At 40.7% G+C, this 26,600-nt stretch overlaps 2 protein-coding genes and 1 long non-coding RNA gene across 4 annotated transcripts; 1 reads left to right on the top strand and 2 right to left on the bottom strand.

Moving 5' to 3' along the window:
* Positions 1-797: 797 nt before the first annotated feature.
* Positions 798-1,543, bottom strand: LOC138913550 (uncharacterized). Its single transcript, XR_011419319.1, has 3 exons — positions 1,376-1,543; positions 960-1,321; positions 798-896 (listed from the first exon to the last, which is right to left on the bottom strand). It is a non-coding gene; the product is annotated as an uncharacterized lncRNA (long non-coding RNA).
* Positions 1,544-3,200: 1,657 nt separating this feature from the next.
* Positions 3,201-5,014, top strand: RabGGTa (Rab geranylgeranyltransferase subunit alpha). The gene has a single exon (XM_017154538.3). It carries the CDS (start codon positions 3,289-3,291, stop codon positions 4,774-4,776), a length of 1,488 nt encoding a protein of 495 aa, XP_017010027.2. The 5' UTR covers positions 3,201-3,288; the 3' UTR covers positions 4,777-5,014.
* A 9,151-nt stretch (positions 5,015-14,165) lies between these two features.
* On the bottom strand, positions 14,166-17,047 carry LOC108066089 (uncharacterized). 2 transcript variants are annotated; one of them, XM_017154452.3, is made up of 2 exons: positions 16,902-17,047; positions 14,166-14,769 (listed from the first exon to the last, which is right to left on the bottom strand). In XM_017154452.3, the coding sequence occupies exon 2, from the start codon at positions 14,745-14,747 to the stop codon at positions 14,451-14,453; it is 297 nt and encodes a 98-aa protein (XP_017009941.2). In that variant the 5' UTR covers positions 14,748-14,769; positions 16,902-17,047; the 3' UTR covers positions 14,166-14,450. The 2 variants fall into 2 exon arrangements, with proteins under 2 accessions (XP_017009941.2, XP_070073080.1); XM_070216979.1 differs by lacking the exon at positions 16,902-17,047 and adding an exon at positions 16,538-16,852.
* Between the last annotated feature and the right edge of the window lie 9,553 nt (positions 17,048-26,600).

The raw sequence follows: 26,600 nt of genomic DNA on the forward strand, positions 1-26,600 counted from the left end.
CATGTGGCTGCGCTGCAACGACCAATATTTCGCTTCCGATCCTTTCTAGCCGAGCCATTCCATTGGATAAACGAACTGCTACTGCTCTTTATGCGCTTGGATCATCCTCGGAATTCTGAACTATTGCCAGATCATTTGGCGTATATCATAAATCAAATACCAATCTATACGAAATAAAGTTCATGTAAATATCAACAATAAATGGTTTTAATATTTCCCGCTTCTTATCAGCCTCTTATCAGTTTCGGGTCCAGAAAAATGTTCATGCCTGGTTAATACTGCTTAAATATACCACAAATTTCACTTTCCAGCCCTGTAACGCGACAAATTTCCACCCTCCCCTCTTCACCCCTTGCCTACAAGTTTTGTATGGGATTTGGGCGCGTTAAACGGTAAATGGATGCAAACGCGACGCGTCCATAATGAGCAGAGGGCATTATACCAACTTTTTAGGGGAAAGCACAGAACTCCAGAACATGAAGAGTTCTGGTCCCATTCATGGAGAAGCACCCAGGTATGTTTAGCCAAAATGCAAACACAGCCGCTCATCAAATGATCAGCATCTTTTGAAGGAGCAAAATGAGATATTTGGATAAATAGCATCGGAGCTTCGGGTCATCAGTGCTCAACATGAGCGCCTTGCTGAAGCAGTCGTTAAAATGGGTAAACTTATGAAGGAACTGGTGGAAAAAAAAATGTAATACATTTGCTGATAACTTGCTAAAAAAAATGCATTAAATGATAAAAGCGATTTAACAGTTATGTCTATTATTTATTAAAAAGTAGATTGATAGGGTTTTCGCACTTCCATCGCGAATTCTAGATTGAAAAGAATCGTGCGATGTCCCAGTTTTGGACGAGTCGACATATAAAATCCGCATTTCGTAATCGCAAATCTAATAAGTATGTACACAAATTTAAATCTTGAGGCTTTTAACTTACTATCATAACAGTTATACTAAAATATCCTTTACGGTTTAGATACTGGTTTTCGTGTTGACTTGGCTTAATTATTTTAACATGAGTCCCATCAATGCAGCCAATAGTTCCGGGAATTCCAAACTTCGTAAAAAAAAATGCAATTTTGAAGATGAAATTCGATAGAGGACACAGATGACTTTCTAGAATTGGAATTATTTTCCACAAAGTTTTGCAAACGACTTGTCTTGAAATAGAAATATCAAAGTCCTTTCCAATGACTTTTTGAAATGAGCCGACAGTAGCTAGTTGCAATATTGGCGGAATGGAATTTTTGAGAATATCCAATCAAGTTAAAAATAAAGACGAATGCATTTTTGTCAATGCGGTGTTGTAACGAAAACTGTAAAATGACAAGTATGTATTTATGTACCACAAATATAAGCAATATACTCACGCTTCATCAGAGGTTCAAAGCGGATTAGATCTATCTCTTAGGCGGCTACGGTTTACTTTCATCATTTAAGGCTATTATACCCGTGGCAGGATTTGAGTTGCTAAAAACAACCGCTTGAAATGTCGGTGTCCCCGAAAAAATAGATGTTTAAGTTTGTTTTTTGACACACTCTTGTATGAAAAACAACATAAGGGCTACTCAGTTTCATTCGATACATTTGTTTTTCTTTTGATCAGCATTTTAAATAAAGCCGCTGAGCCATCTTCTTCAACATTAATTCGAAAAAAAGGTTAACGAAGCCTTGGACATTTATCAAAATGATGCACACCCAAAAAAAAAATCCTGAGTGTCAATTTAATAACTGTGGTTTAAAATGACACTGCCCCTAGGATCAAATTTTTGGGGTCAATTTGCCCCCAAATGAGTGTCAAAAGTATACCACGTTTTCAGAAAAATCGTATTTGATACTAAATAGTGTCATTTTGATAAAACTAGGTTCACATCGATCCCAATAATTATCATTTTTGGTTTTCGAAGTTCGAAGTTCGGCGATGTTTTACTCTAGTATCGATTTCGTTTATACTTGTCAAGAGTTCGCTCGCGCGCAAAATGGTTCGATGGCCCAGTTGGTAAGGCGTCTGCCTCTGGTGCGCGAGGTCCCCGGTTCGAAACCCAGTTAAGTCGGAGTAGTTAAAAAGTTTTTAAAATGCATATATATCATTTTAAGAACAAAAATGTTAAGTTGTGTTAGATTACTGATAAAAAAAAAAATAATAATGGTGTTTCGAGCGGGATTCGAACCTCGTTCCCCCGAGCACAAAATAATATCAGAACCTAGCGCCTTGGCCCCTGAGCCATGCCCATATTAATTTTTGCCATGGCAGAATGGTTACAGGAGCTTTCAAGCAAATGTCAAATTTTATTTAATCCTAAGAAAATGACACCGGCTAGTGGCTCTTTGACACCAAAAAGGGTCAAATTAATATTTTCGAAAGTATTAAAGTGACACCAGAATAGGGTCAATTTAATGACGTTCGGATCAAAGATTTTTTTCCACTCAATAGTGTCACATTGACACCTAAATAGGGGCATATTGATGACTATTTTTTTTTGGGTGCAGATATTTTCAAACTCACAAACTGAACCAAATGTAAAGCATCAAATCATTTAAAAGCATCAAATTTAGATTTTAGGGAACCCGACAATTGTTATACCCTTGCAGAGGGTATTATTATTTTAGTCAGATGTTTGCAACGCAGTGAAGGAGACGTTTCCGACCACATAAAGTATATATATTCTTGATCAGCACCAATAGCCGAGTCTATCTAGCCATGTCCGTCTGTCCGTCTGTCCGTCTGTCCGTCTGTCTGTCTGTCCGTCTGTCCGTTTCTATGCGAACTAGTCTCTCAGTTTTAAAGCTATCGCGATGAAACTTTCCCGAAAGTCTTGTTTCTATTGCAGGTCGTACATATGCCGGAACGGACCACTATATCTTAAGGCTTCCATAGGAATAATCAAACAAATATAAGAAACTTTGTAAAATGTAGGCGTTTTGATTTTTGACAACTTAAAAGGCAATAATATATCTGGAATCCCTGGAGCTGCACCGATCGATTTTTACAACCATTTTGGGCACACCCAAAATAACATTTTTTTGTCAGTGTACGCAATGTTTTGACATAGCCAATACACCACCCTGTCATAGCCGATACACGCTCCTTGTATAGCGAATACATCAACTCATGTATTTTGCATGACCGTTCGACGAATATAATTGGTATCAAAATACCAAATGAAAAGTATATTTTTGAGAGCCCGACGGTATAATAAATCGCCCATTCCGCGGTCACACCGCTGACTAATAATTTCGTTTATCTAAACATCTAAACAAAGTTTAATTAAATTTTAAGGCCATGCACGGACGTGTGAAGGTGAGGACCACGGAGGAGGAGCGCGAGCGGAAGAAGAAGGAGCAGGCTCTGAAAGTGCGGGCCTATAGGGCCGCCATGGGGAGGATTCAAAAGAAACGGGAGGCCGGGGAGCTGGACAACGAAATGCTCACGCTGACGGTTCAGATCCTGCAGCGAAATCCGGATGTGAGCACCCTGTGGAACATTCGCCGCGAGTGCGTCCTGGATAAGCTGTCCAAGCTGAAGGCGGAGGAGGAGGAGCGTCCTCAAGAAGAGAAGCACAAGGACCAATCCATATTCTCCTGCGAACTGGACCTCACCGAGCAGTGCCTGATGGTCAACCCGAAGTCCTACAACGCCTGGCACCACCGCTGCTGGACCCTGGAGCAGGATCCCCGGGCGGACTGGCAGAGGGAGCTGCAGCTGTGCAACAAGTACCTCAAGTTCGACGAGCGCAACTTCCACACCTGGGACTACAGGCGCTATGTGACTGCCAAGGCCGCGGTGCCCGCCGCCCAGGAACTGGACTTTTGCACCGAGAAGATAAAGGTGAACTTCTCCAACTACTCCAGCTGGCACCATCGCAGCCTGCTGCTGCCGGAACTCTACCCCAACGAGCGGCGGGATCGGCCCATGAGCGAGGAGAAGCTGCAGCTGGAACTGGAGATGGTGCTGACGGCCGCCTTTACGGATCCCAACGACAGCAGTGCCTGGTTCTACCAGCGCTGGCTGCTCGGTAGTGGTGCCCATCTGGATCGGGCTCCCAGGATAGCTGCCTTTCGACTGGAGCCCCATGGTGCAGTGCTCGCCCTAGATAAGCCCTACCCAGATCTTAATCAACTGAAGACCGAGTTGCTCGGCGGAGGGCAGACCGTAACGTTGCAATCTTGGCTGCCGATGGACAGTTGTGGAACCAGTTGGAAGTGCCTACAGACCTTCGATTACCAAAGAAACTCAACGTACTCCCTTAAACTTTCCGAACAGGAGGTGAATCTTCTGCCTCTACCCGGCACAGAAGACGGAGCCTTTTACTTTGAGCCACCTCATGCCGACGCCAGTTGCAGCAAGGAACTCTTGGCGGAGCTGCAAACGCAGCTTCAATCCTGCCTAGATCTTCTGGAATTTGAACCAGACAGCAAGTGGACTCTGCTAACAAGTGCCCTCCTAATGCGCGCCATCGATGTTTCAGGCAATCACGAAAAGAGTTTGGCTCACTTGGTCAAGCTGGAGAAGGTGGATGCCTTGAGGGAGGGATATTACAAGGACCTGGCCGCTAGGTGGTCCTTGGAGTCTGAGCTGGCAAAGTGGCCACAAGCTCCGGGATTTCCCAGTAACTTTACATTGAGTGAGGACGTGGTGCTGGCTTCGCTGCCTTATGGACAATACCTTGTCATTGCCGATGAGTTGAAATTGCCCACCAATCTCAGGGAGAAATTGGGGGATTCAGTGCCTAAAACCTTTGGTGACTTAAAGAGGAAACAAGATTCGTAAAGATTCAGAAATTACGATTCTTTAGAACCGGGTTTCAATGGGTAAACTAATTTCCTTGCGGTGCTTACTGAACCTTTTTACAACAATTTAAAAGGATATAGCCAATCCATTAATTCAATATAGCAAGTATTCCTATTTATAAATATATTCTTTTCCGTAACCGTTACGTTTTGTATATACATATTGTAAAGTACGCTTTATGAATAAAAAAAGAGTATAATATCGAACATACAACTGAGTTACTCTTAAGTTTTTAGTGTTTTTTAGGTTTTTAGGCTTGAATTTAAAATGTAACTTCAATTTCTTCACTTCTTTAAGTTACAAATTATGGTTTGCTTGTTCTCATAAACATTTAAGTTAAGAGTCCTTCTGCAAACATGAATATGAGATTGAGCAAAATATACAACATAATATAATTTCAAAAAGCTTTTTACCAAACGGCACATACATTTTCCCTGCCTTGCTTGAAAGCGAGGCAGTCGACCAAAATTGCTGACAACCCGCAGCCATCCATTATCAAATGTTTCGGGTTATAAATGGGAAAACCATCAATACGTCGACATGCAACCACCGGCTACTTTAAGCGGTCCCCGAAGCTGCCACATTGCTGAGGCATTCTTTGACATTGCTGCTGCTGCTGCTGCCACCGATGTCGCCTTGTGTGTGCAACGAGGCGCTGCGAGATTTGCGGTTTTTTGGCGGCTCTCGTGGTTATATAAATTATGCAAGGCCCTCGAGATGGAGATGCTCTGCGCTGGGATGGCGAGGCGAGGCGCTCAATGCGCGTCCACAACATTGGCAGCCGCATGTCATTACGTGCCGCAGCTGCACAAAAGCAACTCACTAAAAGAAAATGTTTCGGGAATTGGGAAATTGTTAATTTGAAAGACAAAATTAAGCTTGCATTTCAAAGTCAATAAAATTGTATGGTCTAAAACAAGAAAGAAATTTATCTGAGAAGGTTTAAAAAGATTTATTTCACGCAATCTAAATTTAATTGGGAGCCACTTTTTAAATCACCCATGATCAATTGCATTTATTCCCTGAAAACATTGTAGATTTTTTACATCAGAAATACAAATATTAAACTTTTAAACTTGGTAATCTGACTGGGAATATAAATAAATAATAAATATAAAACCAACATTTTTATTCTGACGACGGATCTAAGACAACAAATGTACCATTTCTTAATTCTTGAAAACGTCGTTCAATCGCATTATACAAATACTAATCAAATATTAAGCGTGGTCGTTTCAAGATCAGAAGACAATTTATAATTTTAAGGTGATATTTTTGTTAGGTGCATCGAACAGCAGGATGGGGCTGAGTTGGGGGCTTAAGGACATCCAAGACGGAGGAGCGTTTGACAGGCGTGTGAAAGGCCGCCAGACGTGCCTGAAGCGGAGCTTTTGGGAGATGTCATTCCCATTTGGGTGTTAATACACGCTTGCACACCTCGGGCGGTGAGGGAGGGGCGCGGGTGCACCTGTCACTTGGCAGGCCACACCGACACACATGTCGTATGCGCAATGTTTGTGCATGGGAATTTAATGGAGGCCAGTCGGGTGGATATATCCTGCTGCATATCATATTAACATTAGCAGCGCCTTGGCATTCAAATTTCCGCTTCACTCAGCCGACACCACATCCGATGCTTTACCCCCTGGCTGCAGCCCCTGTGCCAACATAATCTTAATTATGCCAATGCCGTTTCTTGCAAATATTTTGCGTTGACTCTCCGGCTCCGTTCCGGAAAACGTGACGCTGACAAGATGCCGCTCATTAAAATGTTTGGGGCCAATTATTAAGTCAATTGCACGAGCCAGGACCAGGGGCGCAGGGGGAGTGGCACGTGGGAGGGGGCGGCAGCTGCAACTGCATCTTATCTGAACGCACAGGGACGCAAACTTAATTAATGGGACAAGTCAATGAGAAAGGTCAGGAAACAAGGCGGCGGAAGAGGAGCGAGCAGATAGATGCACGTCAAGATGAAATCTTGTGGCTGTCCTAATTTATGGGTTGCGGTTGATTACTGGGAATTACTTACTACTTATTTTTTGGATTATTAAACACCTTTAGAGGGGATATAAAAATATAAAAAATTATATTTTTTTTGTTTTCTTCATAAATTAGAAGAATAACTCTAAATGTGTCATAAAAGTTTCTAAGTCATCCTAGCACAATCCCTTATTGGTTACAAATAATATTGATTTTAGTAAAAAAATCGAACAACTTTCTGCTGTTCTATAAGTACATTAGGGCGGTCCAAAATATGAAATGGGAAAACTAACTTTCGGAACTTAGACCTTGGGAAACATTCTCGAAGTTTGCTAAAAAATTACTCATACGACTCGTACAACAGACCGAATTTGGTCGAAAAAATCGTTCTCCCGTTTCTAGTCCTGTGAAACTATGAATTTTGTTTGAAATAAACTTTTTGATCGAAGGCAAACTTTGAAACTAATTCGCAGATCCTAAAACGTTTTCTTTTTATAGGTTTTTTTGGTTTACCTTAAGTTTCTAAATGCGCGGCTGAGAGTAGGACCTTAAAAATTTCCATACAAATGTGGACCTCACTAATGTACATATTTCCCCCCTGAAATGTGGTTGCTCAACATGTTAAAACTTCACAACGAGAAAAATCTAATTTAACATATTTTAACCGTTTTCAATTTTGTCCCAATTATAGCGGTTTTAATAAAATAAATTGTCATTGATTTTTATTTGGGTTTCTTATGGCTGTTTTTAAAAATGAGGATATTGCTGAACTGTAAATAACAACTTTGTTTCTTGTAAATGTGTTCTTTATCCGACTAAGTTGTCGAGAAAGGGAAATGCATTTCTTCCAATTATATTTACGTAGCCCCGACAAATTCCTTTTGTTCTTTGGGAAAATAACTTTCGCAGGAACATTTTAAGCACACACACAAATATTACGCTTTAAATAAACCGACAACAACAGAAGGTGATTTCGATCTAAATGCTGGTTTTTTGGCAAAATATAAATACTTTATTGATGAGAGCACGAAATCCCTTTAGTTCTGCCCAAAAATTGCAATTTTGAGGTCACAGATAGTAAATCAAAATCAGGCACTTAGCAGCACTTGCTACATATATTACTTGTGCATCTACCAGGGTATTTCAGGCTCCGGCGCTCCTAATAACACGTTCTCGGCCAACAGAAATTGACTCGAAATTTGTATTTGTTTACGAAATTTCATTCTTTGCCCTGCGTAACTAGATTTGGCAAACTTGCCACATATCTTCGGGCATGTCATGTGAGGCGACCCAGCGCTCATAATTTATATGCCTTTCCATGGCAACTAGTGGTGTTTTCCTCTCCTGGTTTCGCTCTTAAATTATGCTTATATATTGCCTGAATTTCCTGCACTTTTCCCCGTCGCTCCTCCGACTAGGCAAACTGAAACCTTTAGTCCAGACAATGCACACAATACACATGTTTCAATGGTAGACAGTTTTTAGACGTGATAATGCAAGTGGAAAATCAGAAAAATATATTGTGACTGCCTCGGCAGTCGGGAGCAGTAGACATCGCAGTAGGGAAAACAAAGCAGCCCAATGTGAGGAGAAGAACGCCACAAATACTAAAAAGACGGTAAGAAATCGGAAAAAAGAAATATAAAATAGAATACTGCTTTTATAAAAATATGATTATTAATATACTGCAGGGACAATGTTTTTGTAGGCGCAATGTTATATCCTAATTCGTGGAAACGCGGTTATATTGTTGTTTTAGTGTAGACTTCGGGTCCCTGGCCAACCCATAACCATATGCATGATAATAACTTTCGTTCTGGCGGCTCTCCTCATTGGAAAGGATGGGATACTATACATATAAGAGGCGCACGGAATGATTTCTGTCTGCAGCTGTCACATAATGTTAACTTGAAGGATCTGTCTCGGCAGTCCCGCATGCATGGAAAACTCATTACGAGCAGCTGCAGCTGCGGTCACCCGAGTTTTCCATCCAATTTTCCCACCAGTGCTTCCCGGCCGAGCACTTGATCCTTAAATAAGTTGCGGAAAATTGGCTTGCCGTCGGCCAATTGAATACCCGCATCGATTGGGTTTAGACGCCTCCGCCTGCACTTTTAATTGCATAACACATAGTTTCACGCTTCTTGCTTACACTTCACTTCACAGCCGAACAACTTGGCAGGCGAAAGTTCGCTTTAACAAGTGAACAACTTTCAATGGGCAATTAAAAGGGCATACAAACCGGGGACAACAACAGTCGCTGGGTGGAAGGCGGTGAATGAGGGTGAAGTGAGGGGGTCGAACCAGGACGTCACCAGCGAAAAGTCACCGGAAATGTTAACAAAATGCATAGCAGCACAGATTCTGCTAAAGTTTTCGGCCCGAAAGGCAATTAAAGTTTTGGCACCGACACAACAGAAAAACAAACTGTGCACAGACCAAATTATTTTTGTTTTTCGATTATAAGTAGATTTTACAGAATTAGGTGATGAATAATATTTTGTGTTCCAAATATTTATGTATTTTGTGTTACTTTAGCACGACATTTTAGAACATCTGCTTATCAAGGTATTCGAATATTTATCTATTAGAATAAATATTTACTATTTTATTACAAATACAACTTTTCATGTTCAAAAAAAAAATATTATAAAATGTTCTTAAGTTTTTAGTATTAAAAAAAATTAATTCAATTTTGTCCTGTGTCGAGTAGATGGTAAAATGCCACCGCAGGATGGTGACTTTTAGATCCTTGGCTTCTGTTCCGCCGGTTGACGCAGCTCCGGCCATAAATGTTAGCCTGAAAATATACCAAGATCTGGCGATAGCGGATCCGCAGTTAAATTTGATTAATTTACAACACAAGGCTCTGGAAAGGAAGCACCCTAAATTATTCGAAACTTCAATAAACATTATGGGTTGCGGTCCTAACTCAAATAACTTATTAAAATTTACGCTCAATTCAACCAATACATGGCGCCATCAAAGTCTGAAAGCAATGACGTCACCACACACGCCCACCCAGAAGGCAGAAGGGCGGGGCTTGTATAAATTGCATATTTATGCACTATAAACATTAATTTACTTGCCATTTAGCTAGACGCGCAGTTAATTGAAAACAACAATATCAGAGGCAGTGCAGCAGAAGCAGCGGCAACATCAAATGCCCACTTCCCCCCACTTCTTCTATTCCCCCTCCCCCTTGCCATAATGCAACAACGGCAGCCAAAGCAAACAACTTTAAATTATGCAAAGAATAGGAAAATGCAGCGTACAAAAATTGCAGCCATCATTAAATTTGCGCAGGCTGCGGGGAAAATAGTGAGAAAAAAACGAAATGCAAAGGGGTTTTAAGCAGGGAAGTAATGCCAAATTTAATTGCAATTAATGTGCAGTAAAGCGGAAGTGCCATAGAAACGGGGCAACGCGTCCATTGCTGAACGGGCTGGCACTTCCGGTTGGCGCCATGTTGGAGCATGCTCCCGTCGAACAGGGAAGGGGCTAAGGGGGCTTAGGGGGCTAAGGGTGCAGAGTGGGTAAACCCGATATTCGCGGTAGCTCAAAAATGTAAGCTAGAATGCTCTACTCGTTTTAGCCCCAGGGATTAAACTAATTGGGTTTGCCCGCAAAAGTTCAGTGTGGGTTTTTCAGCACGTGTGTATTAAATGCTTTTTTATATTTCTCCAAGCTCGATCTATTGTACATATTTGAAAGAGAAGACTGCCTTTGGCTAAAGATTTCTAGGGGAAAAGAAAAATAACTTTATCTGAAAGCTAACCATGATCATCAGCATTCAGCACTCTGACTTACTCAGCGCTCAAAAGGGTTAACGAAGCTACTTAATTGACTGAGAACTCGTCATTCATAAGGCAAATGTAATGCAATCGATAGTGGACAATATCGATGTTTTTGGCTATCGATGGGGGTCACTATGCAAACTATCAATACTATCGGAAATTAAAGAAAATAAAAAACCAATTTCATATATAAAGGAAAGTTATAAAAAATAATAATAATAATTTAATAATAACTTCTATATACTGCGATTAACAAATACAGTCGAGATCTAAAATATATACTTTAAAATACCTTAATCAAAGAGCAGGAGATCCCAGTATTCCCGTATACCCGAGACCAGAAATACCCCAATCGGCCTGGGCCTAGGCGGAAACGGATGCACAGAGTAAGAAATCAAGTTTAAAGCGTCCCGCTCCCGTTTTGCAACATCGCTCTGACCGCGTGACATCCAAATACGGAGGGAAATCGGGAGTACATGTTACATGCTACCTGGTTGCATTCACCTGGCGCCGTCGCGAAATTCAATTACTCGTGCACCATAAACCGATTAACTTATATAAATATTTATATCGCTGAAATGCAGTCGGTCGCCAATGGCTTTATGGGTCGCAGCTCGCCGGTTCGATGGGCGGTCCCGGTGGACGGGGGGCGGTGGGCGTGGCCTATCTGTGGGAGTGTCCCTGCATATGCAAACAGTTTTCCAGCGAGGAGTCGGGGTCGTTGGTCATTCAGAGAAATGGAGCTGCGGCGGCAATAATTTCATTTGCATTTGCATTTGTTGCCGTTTATGGTCCACTCAAGTGATGTCAGTTGGCCGGATCCCCCCTTTCGATCTGCCCCCGCGGTTCACTTTCCAAGTGTTTAATGATAACACGCTAGGTGTCATCCGCAGGCAAGTGCTCTTGAAGCCAGGACATAACTGAACAGAACAGAAACAGCAGTCGACGCAGCCCGGAAGGCCTATCATTACAATGCCGGCGTGTGCAGTTCAGTAGTGCATGGCTACGGCTACATGGGGAGAAAAAGCCGCAAAAAGTCGGTTTTAATAGCTAAATATTTCGAGATCCCCTGCTATTATTAATCACCTAAATCTCTTTAATGCAGTGGTGACCAGCTAAAGCAGAGCAGCTGAGAATGTTAAGGGGCTATGCAGGATATCCTTCTCAAGAGCCAAGTTTTTCCCTGTGCACTTTTAAGGTTGTAGGTGGCTGTGGCCAGCGGCAACTACTTGTCTCCATAAATAGTTGCTAAACAGCAATGGGCCCGTGTAAGTGGCTGATGAGAGTGTGCCCCAAAGGCTGCATCCTCATCCCCAGGCGCCGCACAATGATGGGATGGCAATGGCAATGGCAATGGCAAGGGGGAGGACAGTGCCAGTCAAGGGTTAATCTCGAGTTAAGTGATGCACTCGACCTCAACTGGTGTCTGATTAATTGAGTTACGCATAGCGCATAACTGTTCAAGGCGAACTTCGAGGGACCAGAGGCTTCGGTTTATTTGGGGTCGATTGTGGGGGTCTGTGGCCTATGATGTGTGCCATGCGGTGTGAATTAAGCGCATGACTTATGGACGCACTTAGGCATTCCTTGCATGTCTAATGGGCATTTGGTTAACATCGATGATGCACAAGTCTATTTAACAATTATGGCCACTAATCTGTCTGAAAGGGATTCCTGTAATAAGGAAACAACCTTCACGTTTGAGTTCTGTATAAAAACTGATTTTATTTTTCTAAGTCTTCGCTTACGTAACTAACATGAAAATCTTATGATATACTTATCTATGGTCTACGCAGAGACCACATCTGTTTGCCTGAGCGGGAACCTTATCAACGGCCTCCCGCAAGGCGACCCTTTGTACAGTGTGAGAACTATATTTATGGTCAGGCTCAAGTGGCCTGTACTTAAGATTACAAGTGTTAGCACTGCACCCTTGTAGGGTTTGAGTTACAGATCGTTATTTACGGCTCTACATCAATTTACATATTGACATGTACTGAACTCGTAAAATATTAGATTTATTATAAAAAGTGTTCTTCTTGAACACTGTCCACGAAGGATTGACTGGTAGTGATATTAAGCTGGCTAGATTAATTGATTCGCCTACAGTAAGATACGAATAATCAGGAATACCTTGGTGCTTAAGTCGTGTACAATTCACCCCGTCTAACTGATGCGATAACTTAACAAGTTAACCTGAGGAGCATTCAATGTCAAGTTTGTGGTTTTCTACACTCATAGAAATTTTTACCCTAAATCGCCCTAAAAAACTGACTTTTCGCCCGTGGATTTAGAAAATCGCCCATAAATCGTATCCGCTGGCGATTCGCCCGTGTATTTAGAAAAATTTTCTAAAAAATCCCGATGAAAATTTGGTTTAATTTAGGGTAATTTTTCTTGAAATAAGAAATATTTTCCTGTTTTTAGGGTGATTTGCCCTAATTTTAAGGTGTATTTTTCTAAAATTAAGGGCGAATTTTCTGCTTTTATAGGCGAATGCCCTAAAAAATTAGACAAATTAAAAAAAATCGTGTTTGAGCATGCTTAACTGAATTTGGAAAGCATGTTTTTTTTTTAATCGTCTATATTCTGGGAACTGGGACTGCTTTAATTAAACAACACCGGCGGAGGACACCGTTTCATATTATTGTATTGGTGTGTAGCTTATATGGGAGCCGCGTTAAGAGGGGGGCCCGATCTATACAGCACAGCCGTTAGAACTGAAAAATCATGTTTGTAAATGAATTAGGGAAATAAATATGAGGAGAAAAAACAACTTACTTTTTTTGGTCATTGCGAGAATCGAACCCACGACCTCTCGGTTTAGAGTCTAACGTCCTACCGCTGCACCACAGACCCATCGCGCAAGACGACGAACAAACTTTGCACACATCTTATTTTCTTGAGGTCTACGTTATAATATGACTAAAGGCAACTAAACCGTATTTTTTTTTCCTGACGACTGTGACAATTAGTCCCGTTTTCTTGCCCGCAAACACAAAGTATGCTTTTAACTCAGAACTCCCATACGTTTTTAAGGTTTAAAGACTACTTTAATTTAAAATTCGGACGAAAAAATGTCCTCAGTATTATAATGTTTACAAAAAAAAAAAAAAAAACATAAAAATCAAGTTGAATCCCACAGGGTTCGAACCCACAACCCCACGACCTTAGTCCTCATATAGCAAAGTTGAAAGCGAAAGTGATTAGACCGCTGGGCTACCGAATTTCACACTTTTGGAGTGATTTTTAAGGCAAATCGCCCTTGTATTTAGAAAAATTTTAGAAAAAATATTAGGGCAATTCGCCGTTGGATTTAGAAAAGGTCAAAACGAAGCAAATCGAAAAAAATCGCCCTAAATATTAGAAAAATAGAAAAATTAACCCTAAAAATATTTTTGTATGGTCACCTGCCTTAAATTTATGGCAAATTTGTCGTAAAAATAGAAAATTTTTCTCAGTTCAAAGGCGAAAAATTTTTTAGGGCGATTTTCTAAAATGTAGAAAATTATTTTTATGAGTGTACAGATGCAATCTTCTTGAACGGGAAATAAACAAAAATATGCGTTGAAGGAAAAAGCCGACACTTCATACCGCTTAAATTTCTTAATGCCACATTTTAAAAATTCAATTACATTCACGTCGTACAAATATTCATCGATAAATTATTCAGCGCAATTCAGGATGCGTCAGGTTAACCCAACCGAATTTCAGAACATCATGAAAAATTCAATTCATCAGCTTTGTATATTTAACTTCTCACAACATGCACAAATTGAGTAAGCAATTCCGTCACCACCCTGACACGACGTTTGTATTTGGGGCCGTTCGTCACATCAACTCCGTATATTGAGGTGTTGGTGCCCGAATTCCCAGCTACAGGCCCCAATTGCGTCCGTATCTCGCCTGCAAATCTAGCAGTAGTCGCTGCACCCGCTCCCTGCACTCGTAGAGGCGTCTCTGCCTGTCCAACTGCAGAGTCACCAGGCGGCGCTGAAGGAGCGTCAGCTGCTGCCGAATCCTCACGTGATCCGTCTGTAGGCGCCGCACCATCGCCCGAACATCCCCACTCCGACCCACCTCCGCCGAATCGACGTCTCCGTGCCCATCCTCATCCTCGTCGAAATCCAGTTCCATATCTATGATGGCAACGGCTGTTGAATGCGCATTCATTGTGCAACGGCTGCCAGTTAAGCTGGTACACAGGAAAAATAAACAGGGAATTAACTAAGTAAGTGCATTCTCATATAAATGAATTTGAAAACTATTGGCTTGAAAAAGTAATAACGAAAACAAGAAAGAACGCTATAGTCGAAAACTTCGACTATCAGATTTAATGAAATAATCATCAAAGATAGTATATATAAATGTTAAAAAGTGATTTCTAACCATATTGATATTTTTATTTATGACCCAAGAGCAAAAACTTTTTGTTTGCATTGTTTTTTTTATAAATGTTAATGTTTAAAAAACTCCTAAAACTATTCTAAGTATGGGGTTTAAAAGATAAAGAGTGTATCTTTTAAAAAACTTTAACATCAAAACAAACCATGAATCCGTTTGCCTGAGATATTTCTGGAAATTTGGCCAATTTCAGCATTTTTCGAACTTTAAGGTTCTTGTGCTAAGAATCATTGCGTCGGGAAATTTTTCGGAAAACGTAGGAAAACTTGGTAATTCGGAACGAATTTAACAATATTGCATCCATCGAGGTAAACTTAAAAAGCATTAATTTTATTGCACATTGCTATAAACTATAACTACAATAATTATTATGAATGTCTGGAACTAACCATAACTCAGAACAAGATAAATATAAATATTGTGGCCTTCCAGATGAAAATATTAATTAAACTGTTCAAATTTTAAGTTCTAAAAAATTGGAGAATGAAGTAACTTCCTTTTATTCTAATCTCTTATTTTCCAGTGTGCCGATCTGCTGGCGACAGAAGCGGAAACTTGGAATAATTTATGCGTGCCAACTGGGTGGCAAACTTCCATCTAATCGCTTAATTCCGTGCTGTAAAAACTTTGGGCCCAGTATCCAACATTTCATGTTGGAAACCCATACGCAAAGGATTTGCGCGGCTAGTGAGTGCAACTTTTTTCTAGTTGATTGACTAAAAAATTGAACATTTTCTCCGTATTTGGTTAAGACGTTCTATATTTTTTTCCCCAGCTAATGCCCTCGATTGGTTGTGAGCAATACTCAGTGATGCGTTGGTAAAATTTGCAAATCGGTTGGCCTAGTGGAAAAGCGGGAAATGTGGGAAAAGGGGGTGATGCTCCAGCTACTTGAGGTGGCCCAGACCGAAATTGCTTTTCCGCTCTCTGGGTCAGCGAAGCAGAAAAATGTCTGCCCTGCTGACGCTGCCAGAGAGTTCGCTGTTCGATTTCGCACTATCGATTGATTTGGTATTCATTGGGTTTCGCTCGCTTGCCACAACTTTAAACGCTACATGTCGCCGCAACTTAGTGCCTCTGTTTCCTTTGTCCAAATTGCGCTGCACCCGGTCGACCCAGTTGCATTTTGGGTTCTTTTTTGGAACAAACGCAGCTCTGTCTGATTCGTGAATTGAAAGCACACAGCACACAGGGAAAATTGAGGGAGTTTCGGGAAACAGACTACAAGTTTGCCTGTTAGAAAAGGGAAACCCTTTGACCCTTTGAAATCGGGTGATAAAAATTTAAGTAAAATATTTAAATACTAAAGATCCGCCTTACAATTTAGAATTACAAAGCAAAACGCGGTTCAGTAATGAAAAATTTAAATATCGACGATTTGGCACAGTGTCCTCTGCATGGCAAAGCAATTTGCTGCAACTCCGCCATGACTGCGATGCTAATGATCGAGCCATCTCATCTCGAGACAAGGCCAAAGGCTTTTGTCAAAAGAATGTCAACTGGGCGGGCATTCTGGTGGAAATTGCAGCAGTTTTCACTTTTCCTTTAGCTCGGCTCACCAGACTGCAAAGCAGGCCAACGGAGGCGACATCTAATGCACAGAGAACGCCTCAGTTGCGGTGTTGTGGCTGCCAGCCGTGCGTATGCGTAATATTCGAGAAATGTCTCTCATTTCCATCTAACCGAAATGTTCGACAAGCTGTCTATTTGCTGGGTAGTGTGTGTGTGTGTGCGTGTGTGGGCTTCAGTGTTTGTTTTCTATTTGTGGCACTGGCACTTGGGGCTATTCCTGGATATTACGCAAACGACATGTTGCCGCGGCGAAAGAAAAGCCCAATTTTTAAGTCGGCCCAGCTTAGCGGGGATTGCTCTGATGATGATTGCTGGAAACAAAGTGGATTCGAGTTTTTGCTTAGTGCTTACCTCTAATCTTTGACTTCTGAGATGGAAGAAAACGGAGTTTCCGAGCAAGTTAAAACGAAAAGCAGTGGAGTACTGTAAAAACAGCGCCTGCTGCGCATCCTGACAGGCTAATTGAAAAACTATGCCACTAAGTGTAAGCCCTCCCATTGCCATTTCCATTTCTATCTCTATCGCTGGCTGTCTCTGGATCGCTGTTGATATTCTGCTAGCCGGAATTGGCAACTTAATTATTTCAACGGCACGTCGCCAGCGACTGGCGCTTAAGCCAAGCCTGCCGACAGCTGCAGAAGCGTAAAACAGACGGAAAAATAGAAAAATAGAGAAGGAATAAGAAAAGCTGCGATATAAACAACGCTTGCAGCGTGCAACGTCAGTGGGGGCAAAAAAGTGAACAACAGCTGCTATTGAGAATCTGTGCTGAAAGATAAAGTTGCCTAGCAAAAGGATTTAACTGCACAACTGGCGAAAGAAACAGTTCGAGAAAAACCGAGCGACGACTCCATATCTGTGTGTGTGACCCCATTAGCACCAGCCGACTCCTGCCACGCCCACTTACTTTCCGCCTCCTCGCATGGCGCTATACTATGCCCCGCCAAAAGTCGAAAAAAGAGTCTCACTTGCGGCTTTATTCATGGACCTGATTCATTAGTAGACATTCACATGCGAGCATTCCCATTTACTCGCAGCGCAGCTCCCCTTTGAAATATGTTGCCAGTTTCGAAAGAATACTTTTGAAAACGCATTGTTTCAGGTCGAGTTATAATTATAGTTTTTTTTCATTTACTTTATTTCATTAAGGCATACAGAAAAGCATCAGAATTGTACCCAAGAGAAAAAAATACGTTAGGAGGCTATAATTATTATTTAAAAAAAATAAAATCGTACATGAATTTCAAGCGCGGTCTAGTCTTAACTATTTGCAAAAAAGTAAATACATTCTCTAATTTGTAGGAACCAATTTTCAGAACACACCTGATTGTATTTGTCGAGTGTTTCATTTTCCTCGAGCAATATCTGCGCTCGCTCTTTTCCAATGACTTTGGCAACTTTGACAGGGCAAAAGTAATTAATTTTCGGCAGCTAACTAAAAACGGCGAAGGGAGCAAGAAAAAGTGCAAAAAAGGCAACTGAGGCGGCACAATTAACGCCTGCAACTTTAATTGCGTTTTAATGTGCATCAGGCCGCAGAGCGGCTGCCTGTTTGGATGTTCCTCGGTGGGCGGATGGGCGGTTGGGTGGCTAAGTGTACGGCTCGAACCCGAACGGGATGGGTGGTTCAACGTGCTCTGTCAACCGCAGGCGGTGGCTCAAAAGCGTAACAAGCATTTGGCCGCGCCTCAGCAACACGGCCGTCGTCCTGGCTCACACACTCACAAAGGAGCGGAGACAAACGCACACGTGAATTCGTCCTGCGACTATGGCCCATGGACTATGGGACTACGGGAAGCTCCTGTGTGTGTGGTCGGGCCTGTGCCTGAGTGCCTGCCTCAAAAGCGGCTTAACAAACACACACGGACCCACATGTAGCCACAAAACAGCATACACTCGGAGGAGGAACTGCAGTCCTAGAAGCTCATTTCGCTTTAAGTTGTAGAAATTCTTATTCCTCGATCCTTTACATTTGTCGATATTTGTACTTTATCAATACTGCATTGCATCTGTACAAATTAATGGAAGATTTAAAAAAAAAAGTAAGTTAAATAATCCTTATAATGTGCTATTCTATTTATTATTAATAAAAATTAATTGAATAATGAACGTGTTTATCAATTTGAAGTTCCTACATTAATATGACCAGTGAGTGCTTGCAAGGATAATTCTGAGTTTTATTAATTTTAGTTCAAAAAATATAACCAAGTTAAAAATAATTTTATTTATTCGTTTTCCAACAAAGTGGAAGTAAGATCAAGAGTGAGTCTCTGAGATAAAATATTTAAAAGTTTAAATGAACGTTATTCCTTAAAGGTTTTAGTAATTTTGCGTATCTCATTGTTTTATTCCACATTTTTAGGGGACCATGACCTTTTTTATGTCCAAATTATTTAAAGCGTAGAAATCCGAATACAAAAGGTTAAAAAGCGAACCTTATTGTCTATCTTAAATACTTGAAGTTATAATAAGCATGATTACATATTCGGGAGAGCCACGGAAATCGCGCGGCGCTAAAGTGGCATTAAATTTATATTGATGCACATAAGAAACCCAGCTCCATTTGACGCTGCGCTTTTTGTGTGGCAACCTAGATTGTTTCAAAATTATATTTATATACAGGGGTGGTCAAAAGTATTTTCACAAATGTAAATGTTAACTGTACTTATATTTTGAACTAATAATATAAACTTTTGGCACCTATAGAAAGAGCACTTCAATTCCGTTTAAATGACACAAAAATGTTCTTAACCCATTAAGACCCCTTTGAAAAGTGAGCAAATTTTGCGAAAGTCAAATTTTCAACTTTTTTCCTGGGTCTTAAAACAAAAATGCTTTGATGCAAAGTTGTTCCCCAATCAAAATTATTAATAACTGCAAAAAAAAAAAGATTTCAAAATATTTTTCCTTGTATTTTTTATGATTTTTTGAATGGAGACATCTCAGTAAAATTTTGTATGAAAAGGAAGAAAAAGTGGCTAAATTTTAAATTCTATTTTCAAAAAATCATAAAAAATACAAGGAAAAATATTTTGAAATTTTGTTTTTTGCAGTTATTATTAATTTTGATTGGGGAACAACTTTTGTTTTAAGCCCCAGGGAAAAAGTTGAAAATTTTATTTTCAAAAAAAATTGTCTAATTTGCTTACTTTTCAAAGGGTGCTTAATGGGTTAAGAACATTTTTTTGTCATTTAAACGGAATTGAAGTGCTCTTTTCATAGGTGCCAAAATGTTTATATTATAAGTTCAAAATATGAGTACAGTTAACATTCAAATTTGAGAAAATACTTTTGACTAGGGTTGTATTTTTCTGCATCACTTTTTTAATAAATGGATGATTGTACAACTCATGTGAAGATTATTCCTCAGTGCAGCGTCCGTGCCTCGAATCCGAGTCCGGACATGGTAGCGGACCGGGACCCAAAAACCGTGCGCCTCCGTCTGGGCCAACTATTTACATGGCACCCATTATGTCCGGACTTGTAGCTGCGTCTTTTGTGTTCTCGCCGGCATCGTTTGCCTCTTCCTATCGCTCGCCCTAAGTGACGTGATTTAAATTTGTATGCCCTTTGAAATTTTCGCCGCCCCGCTTATCGCCGCGTGGAGGCTGCCATCTCTGCCCCATCTGGATCTCCGCCTCGGAGTCCGCTTCCACGGATCTGCTTCCGGCGTGCAGGGGACAAATCACGTAATCTGGCCTTAGTGGGTCAAGCAGCAGAAGCGGCAGTAAACTGTGAACCGTAGCCGTAATGTAGCAGCCCGCACGAGGAGACACAAAGATACTTGGACGCGGGGGACAAGTACAAGTAAATAGACATAAAGATACACGACATGAAAACCACTGTCAACATGGAGTCAGACGTTGGTTATGTCAAGTGTGGTGCGACTTGCCGACTAGCACAATCCGGAGCACTTCAAATAAGTCAAGAGCCCCGACCTAAAAATACTCTCTAATATAAATCGGCTTAAAAAGGGGCAAACTATAGGTACCCAGGTCATCTGTGCTCAAATAACATTGCACTTCTCATTGAAAAATCAGATGTGTTAGGAATTGTACAGAAATTAAAGCTAAGACTTACAACCTTTTGTTAACAGTCATGGCACCATACATTTTAATAGAGCTTTCACATAAGTGCCCACTTAACTTAATTCCATGCCAATCAATTTCATTAATAGTGCACAGTACTTCTCTATAGAGCACATCAAATTACTTATTTCATTCCCCATTATACCGGTTGCAGAAATGACTTCTTCAAAGGTTAAATTCGCTGAGAAGACACTGCTTCTTCAATAGAAATAATTCCCCGGGTTGTCATTCTTTCACCTCGTTATGTTTCGGTGAAAAGCCGGTCACAAAAGCAAGTGATTTTTCTGTGCGGTTGTAACATGTGATGTTATTTGTGTTATTTGTGTAGTTGTGGCTTTTCGCAGACTTTGAAGTGCATAGTTGTGGTTTGCTTTGCCAACAAAAAAAGGTTGTCAAATAACCCCATAAATAACATGTCATTATGGTCAATTAAATAATGAGTTATCTTCAGCGTAAATTTAGCTAAATATTTAAGGAAGTCTTGCTTTAGTATTTTTAAGGATGGGGATTTTACGATAATACTTCCCGATATTGGTTAAGTACCCGTATAAGAACTCCATACTACTCTACCGTCCATATGTAACCCTTATGCCGGCATAACTTACCACGGTCAAGGGCTGTCCCCCGAGGCATCCATTAAACGCGTAGTTACTTAAATCGAGTTCCTCTTAAATGATTAATCCCTTCGGTTTCCGGCAGGTCAAACATCATCATCGCCCTTAAGTAACTGTCGTCACGTCCGCTTGAGGCCCGTACAAACCGGACAAACCGAGCAGACCAACAAACCAGGTGAGAGCAAACACCGACGAGGGCCCCTTCTTCTCGAGGGCCACTGAGCAAGGTGAGGACAGGTGCAAAGTGCCGGGGACGACTGATTGAACTCCGAGGACAGAGACATCGCCTCTTCACGGAGACGCGGCCTCGCCAAGGACGCGTCTTCGGCGGCGACTTCAAACTGAAGTGCTTAAAATTGTTCGCCATTATCAGCGGCTGTCAATAAGCGCATTAAAACATTTTTGCAATTCGCGAGCTCGTTGACGGCTGACGGCGATGACATGCGGCTGTCAGGCAGCCGTGGAGAGCGGAAAACTGCAAGCGCAGAGCTGCTGCACTAACGAGTCCCATTGATTTTCCCCCGCCGGAAGAGCTGCGGCACGCAGAAGAATACAGCAACCAGAAACGGGCGATGTGCGCACGATGCGTATGAGTAATGGGAAAATTCTTAATGGGCGAAGAAAATTGGTTGGGCATAAACAATGAGATTCCTGCGACCGGAGAGAATGATAATGAGTTCGCTGAGTACGGACCACCGGAAAGTGGGAGGAAGGAAAGCAACGTGGGCGTAGGTTTGCCATACACACCAAATATTCTATTACAAAATTGTTAAATCCTATTCAATATGCAACGCAGACGGAAGTACTTTAAATTTTATTAAGAACCTTTATTAGGGACAACAGAAAATAATTATGTAATATTAAAGAGAAAAAATAAAAATTTGTTGGCATTAGTTTAAAAAAGAAATTCAGTTTTCCAGAAATTACCTTGGATTTGTATATTCTTTTACTTCAAAATATTTGCACAAAAAAAAATTGAATGCAAATCCCGAATAACTCTTGGAGTTATTATAATTAAATGTATTACAAGACTTGCGCCTAGAAACATCAACGTAAAAATGATTTTAGATCTAATAAATCTAAATCGTAAAGGATCTTTTTCTCGTACGAAATAAAAAGCAGGGTTTAAGTTTAAATTCTCGTTAAACCCACTTAGGGAGTAAGTGCGGGGAAGAGGACGCTATTAAGTCCCTCTTTTTTCTCCAACATTTGTGCGTCATTTAAGATAAACAGCATTAATATATTTTTAACACATCCAATGTGATTTTAATTAACCGCCCCTCCGCGGAGTTTTTTATTCTCTCTTGTCAGCTGCTTGCTTTTTGGCGTCTCGCCGGAGTCTCATTAATGCGATACTTTCATTACGCAATCAATAAATTATGATTCATATTAATGCCATATCGCAGCACTTATTGCAGCTCCTTGCATGCTCTGTGTCGCACTCGCGCAGTTTTAATCCTTTTTCCATACAATATTTAATCAGTATTTTTCAGCGAACTCAACCATTCGGTATGCAATTATAATGATTTCTCCGCCTCCTTTATTTAATTGTTTAATTTTCTTTTAATTTCAGCACATCCCTCTCGTTTTTATCGTGCCCCTTGTTGACCCAAAATCACGGATATCGAAGCGGTACAGAGGGAAAATTGCGCGTAATGCAAATGTGTTTCAGGACTCACTTTCCATAAAAAATAAAAGATAATAGGGCGATTCGCCGAACGACTTATCAGGTAAAGTGGACACCCCTTATTAACCCAGGGGCATTTTCAGTAATTAAGTAAACTGCTAATTGTACACGAAGTTGAAAGGTTTCGACCCTCAGTCGCCGTCTCGCTTAAAAGGCAGACAGGTGGGCAGGCCAACTGACTTCCAGGCAAATGTAAAAGATTTCCCATGGAGTGATGGACTTATTTTATTAGGGCTTTGAACCTGTTAAAGCATTTTAAAAACTTTATAATTTAACTATTTAAATCTTCAAGAATAATAATCACTTATTGTGAAAATTATTTAACAAAAAAATTTAGCATAAAACTTTATAATTTGTCAAAGTATTTGCATAAACAAATTTAACACAGCAATTAAAATTAATAGAAAAGGATATTCCTTTTTTGCTGCTTATTTAAATTATCCTGCCAAAATGTTCGATATCCGCAATATGCAGCCAGTAGTAGCTTTAAAAAATATACGAAAAGCAAACACATCAACACCTGAAAACAGGGTTCGGTACGGGAAACCCGATTTACATTTAAATAAGGTGGAATTTCATTGAAAACTTTAGAACGCCTCGCAAAGAAATATTTTCTGAAAAGAAAGATACTTTCGGTATCCATTTAAATAAAAACAAAGAGAGTACCAACACTTTATTTCAGATCTGCGGCCACAAAGTGGCAATTCAAACAGAAGTAGTTTCCCTAATAGTTTTATTTTCGCTCTTTATGTACTTATGCTGAGCAGTGTAATATTTTATTTTAAATGCGCTGCTGCTGTTTGTGCTGCCTATTTGTCCTTTACGCCAATATATCATTTGGGGAGCTGCCGAAAAAAAGACACTGACATAACGACAAATTTGCTCGCTATTTATGCGCCGGGCAAATAGCGGAGAGCATCGGGCATCGGGTGCCACGAACCCATTGGATCCAAAGTAGGTAAACATATTTAACATACACATGTAGCCCCTGTGTTTATAAAAACATATATGCAAATTGTCATGGCTCGCCTTTGGCCCTCTGCGCACTCGCTTGGACAATTCGCGTTATTTATAATGGACAATTCTCATGTTGTTGTTTATAATTTATTTATGCAAATTTTCAGCTGGACAAGCCACCGCAGTGCAGCTGAAGAGCCGAGGAGGAGGGCCTGGGGGTGGCGCTGTGTAAATAGTTATTGCCAGCGAAATCAAAACTAAAGCAATTTTCAAATATAATTAATTGCAATTGACCCGATTTGTAATTTATTTATTTAATCCACGTATATTCCAGCGGAACAAATAAAGAATATATTAATATTAATTTACACGTGCGCGAACTCCGGCATTAAAATGCCATTTTCGGGGCTTCACTCGCTCTCTAATTGCAGCTTTGAGCCCCAAGCTGGGCAATTAAACATTTTGCTTTGACAAGGCAGGGATTCCTCCGCAGACTCCAATGGCGTGGATATAATTAGTACGAACTATTCGAGTGGGACATGCAAACAGGCGCATTGAAAGCCCTTTGAATGGCCGATTCCCTGTGGAGCGTTCGAGCAGATTTCCATGAATTTGGGGATTTCATACGCATGCCAACGCCGGGAGTCCTCGGCAATCGAGGCTCTGGCGGGAGTGGGGGTTGCCATAGATAATCAGCTCATTAATATTAAAGCCCCTGTAAACTGGGGCCAAACCAAAGCTTTAAACACAGCCCAAACAACACGGCCTAATACATATTATATACGTTATGGTTTCACCTACTTGCCACACATGTTACATGTAACTGACTGTTCGTTCATCTGCGGTATGTATGATTTAGCAGCTCGACACTCGCCACTTGGCCACAACTCACTTAGTGCCTGGCCCTGCCACAAATGGCCATAATATTCAAGCATCACCAGGCAGGAGCAGATGGGGATGGGTTGCCAGAGGTGGCTCAAGCGAATTTATTGCGGCCCCATCCCAAAGTCAGCTCAAGCCAAGGCTCGAAGGGCTTTTGTGTTGAAACAAACCTGACACAGACCAACCCAATCAGCAGACTTTAAGAGTTCGCCACAATTTCCGCAACATTTGATTGGCATTTGCACTCACAGAAAAACTCGGTATAAAACTTTATACTTTAAACCACAAAATGTATTAAAATAAATATAGGTGAATTTTTAATAGAGGAGATTTCTTGTACTAACTTGGTGTGCATTTAGCTTATATAAAACAAAGGAGAACGCTATAGTCATCTAAAGGGAGTGCGAAGGATATAGAGTTATAGAACTTTGATTGCGCATAACAATGAATGGATTGATTTTAAAATTTGTGGATCAGTATTGACGTTAATGACCAACGAAACAAACCCCCGTTTACACTTTTACAAAATCTTTAAAAATGCGTGCGCATTGACAAAAACGGGTATATAAATCTACAGTATTTAAAAAGACCAGCAAGTTAATTAGACCAGGGAATAAAAAAAACTTGTATAGTTTTAAAGAAAAGTCTGGAAAGATCTAACATTTATAAAGTTTTCCAAGCCTCAACAAACGCTCGTATTTCACACAAATTAAATATTGTGTGCAATGATAGCTAAAATAACTTTTAAGTGGTTTACTATTTTTGTTTTGAGTGCGGTAAGTAACAAAGGAGAGGTCGGAGGGGTATGCTATTTTAAATTCCGCATAGAGAATCGCACCTTTAATCAATTTCGGGGCCCATTCTAAGAGGCTGCTCAAAGCAAAGCACACTCGAAATCAGATACAGTCGGCAGCAGAAACCGACACAGGAGACCGGCCAAAAAGGGAACGGGTAACGGGTATCGGAAATCTGGCCACCCGCAACACTCTGGAGTGTGTCATAAAATGCCAAAACAAATATAAATTTTCACACAATTCAATTTATATGCCCGCAGCACAAGCTCGAGCACCAAGAGAGGATGCTGGATTCGGGATACAGTTTCGAGAGCCCCGGCTGTATCGACAGCTCCAAAGTAGTCCCGAGCCGTTCGGGGACCCTTCCTTCCCTGCTCCTGGCAGCTCCTTCTGCCGTCTTTCGCCAGCCATTGTCTACTCATTTTACCACTTGATTGTGTTTGCACAACATTTCAGCAAGCGCCGCGGCATCGGCATTTTGCACTGCAACCAGCCAGCCAACCCTAAATAAAGCAAAATGCCATGAAAATTTGAAATGCAAAGGCGTTGCTTGAAGCAAACATTTAACGGCGTCTGCTTCACATAAGGAGCGTTACAAAATGGGTTTAAGTTAATGGAAACTTGGTAAAAATAAATGGCAACTCCATAGTTATCGAAAAGGGATGCCCACCTTTTTTGTGGAAATTTTACAAATAAATTTAATGTGTTCAAATTGTTGATATGAAATTCGAAACTATTTAAGTAACTTTATTTAAAAATACACCAAAATACGCAGGAATTACCGCCAATCGTAATTTGGCTTTGTAATTTAAGTTTACGGTTCATTAAATAGGTACATCTCGGTTTGTAAAAAGGGACAAATATTTTTTTAGGATTGCTTTCAATAACATTTTGACACGCACTGTCACCAGCATTCACATATATTGCGACGCGTCTGCCAGGCCAAAAATGAAAACAAAGTTCAATCAGAGCTCGTGCTTTGCGAGTAAATCAAATAAAATGCACATAAAAACAGCAACGAATAGAAA

This window comes from Drosophila takahashii, chromosome 3R, assembly GCF_030179915.1.
Source record: "Drosophila takahashii strain IR98-3 E-12201 chromosome 3R, DtakHiC1v2, whole genome shotgun sequence".
Classification (NCBI taxonomy): domain Eukaryota; kingdom Metazoa; phylum Arthropoda; class Insecta; order Diptera; family Drosophilidae; genus Drosophila; species Drosophila takahashii.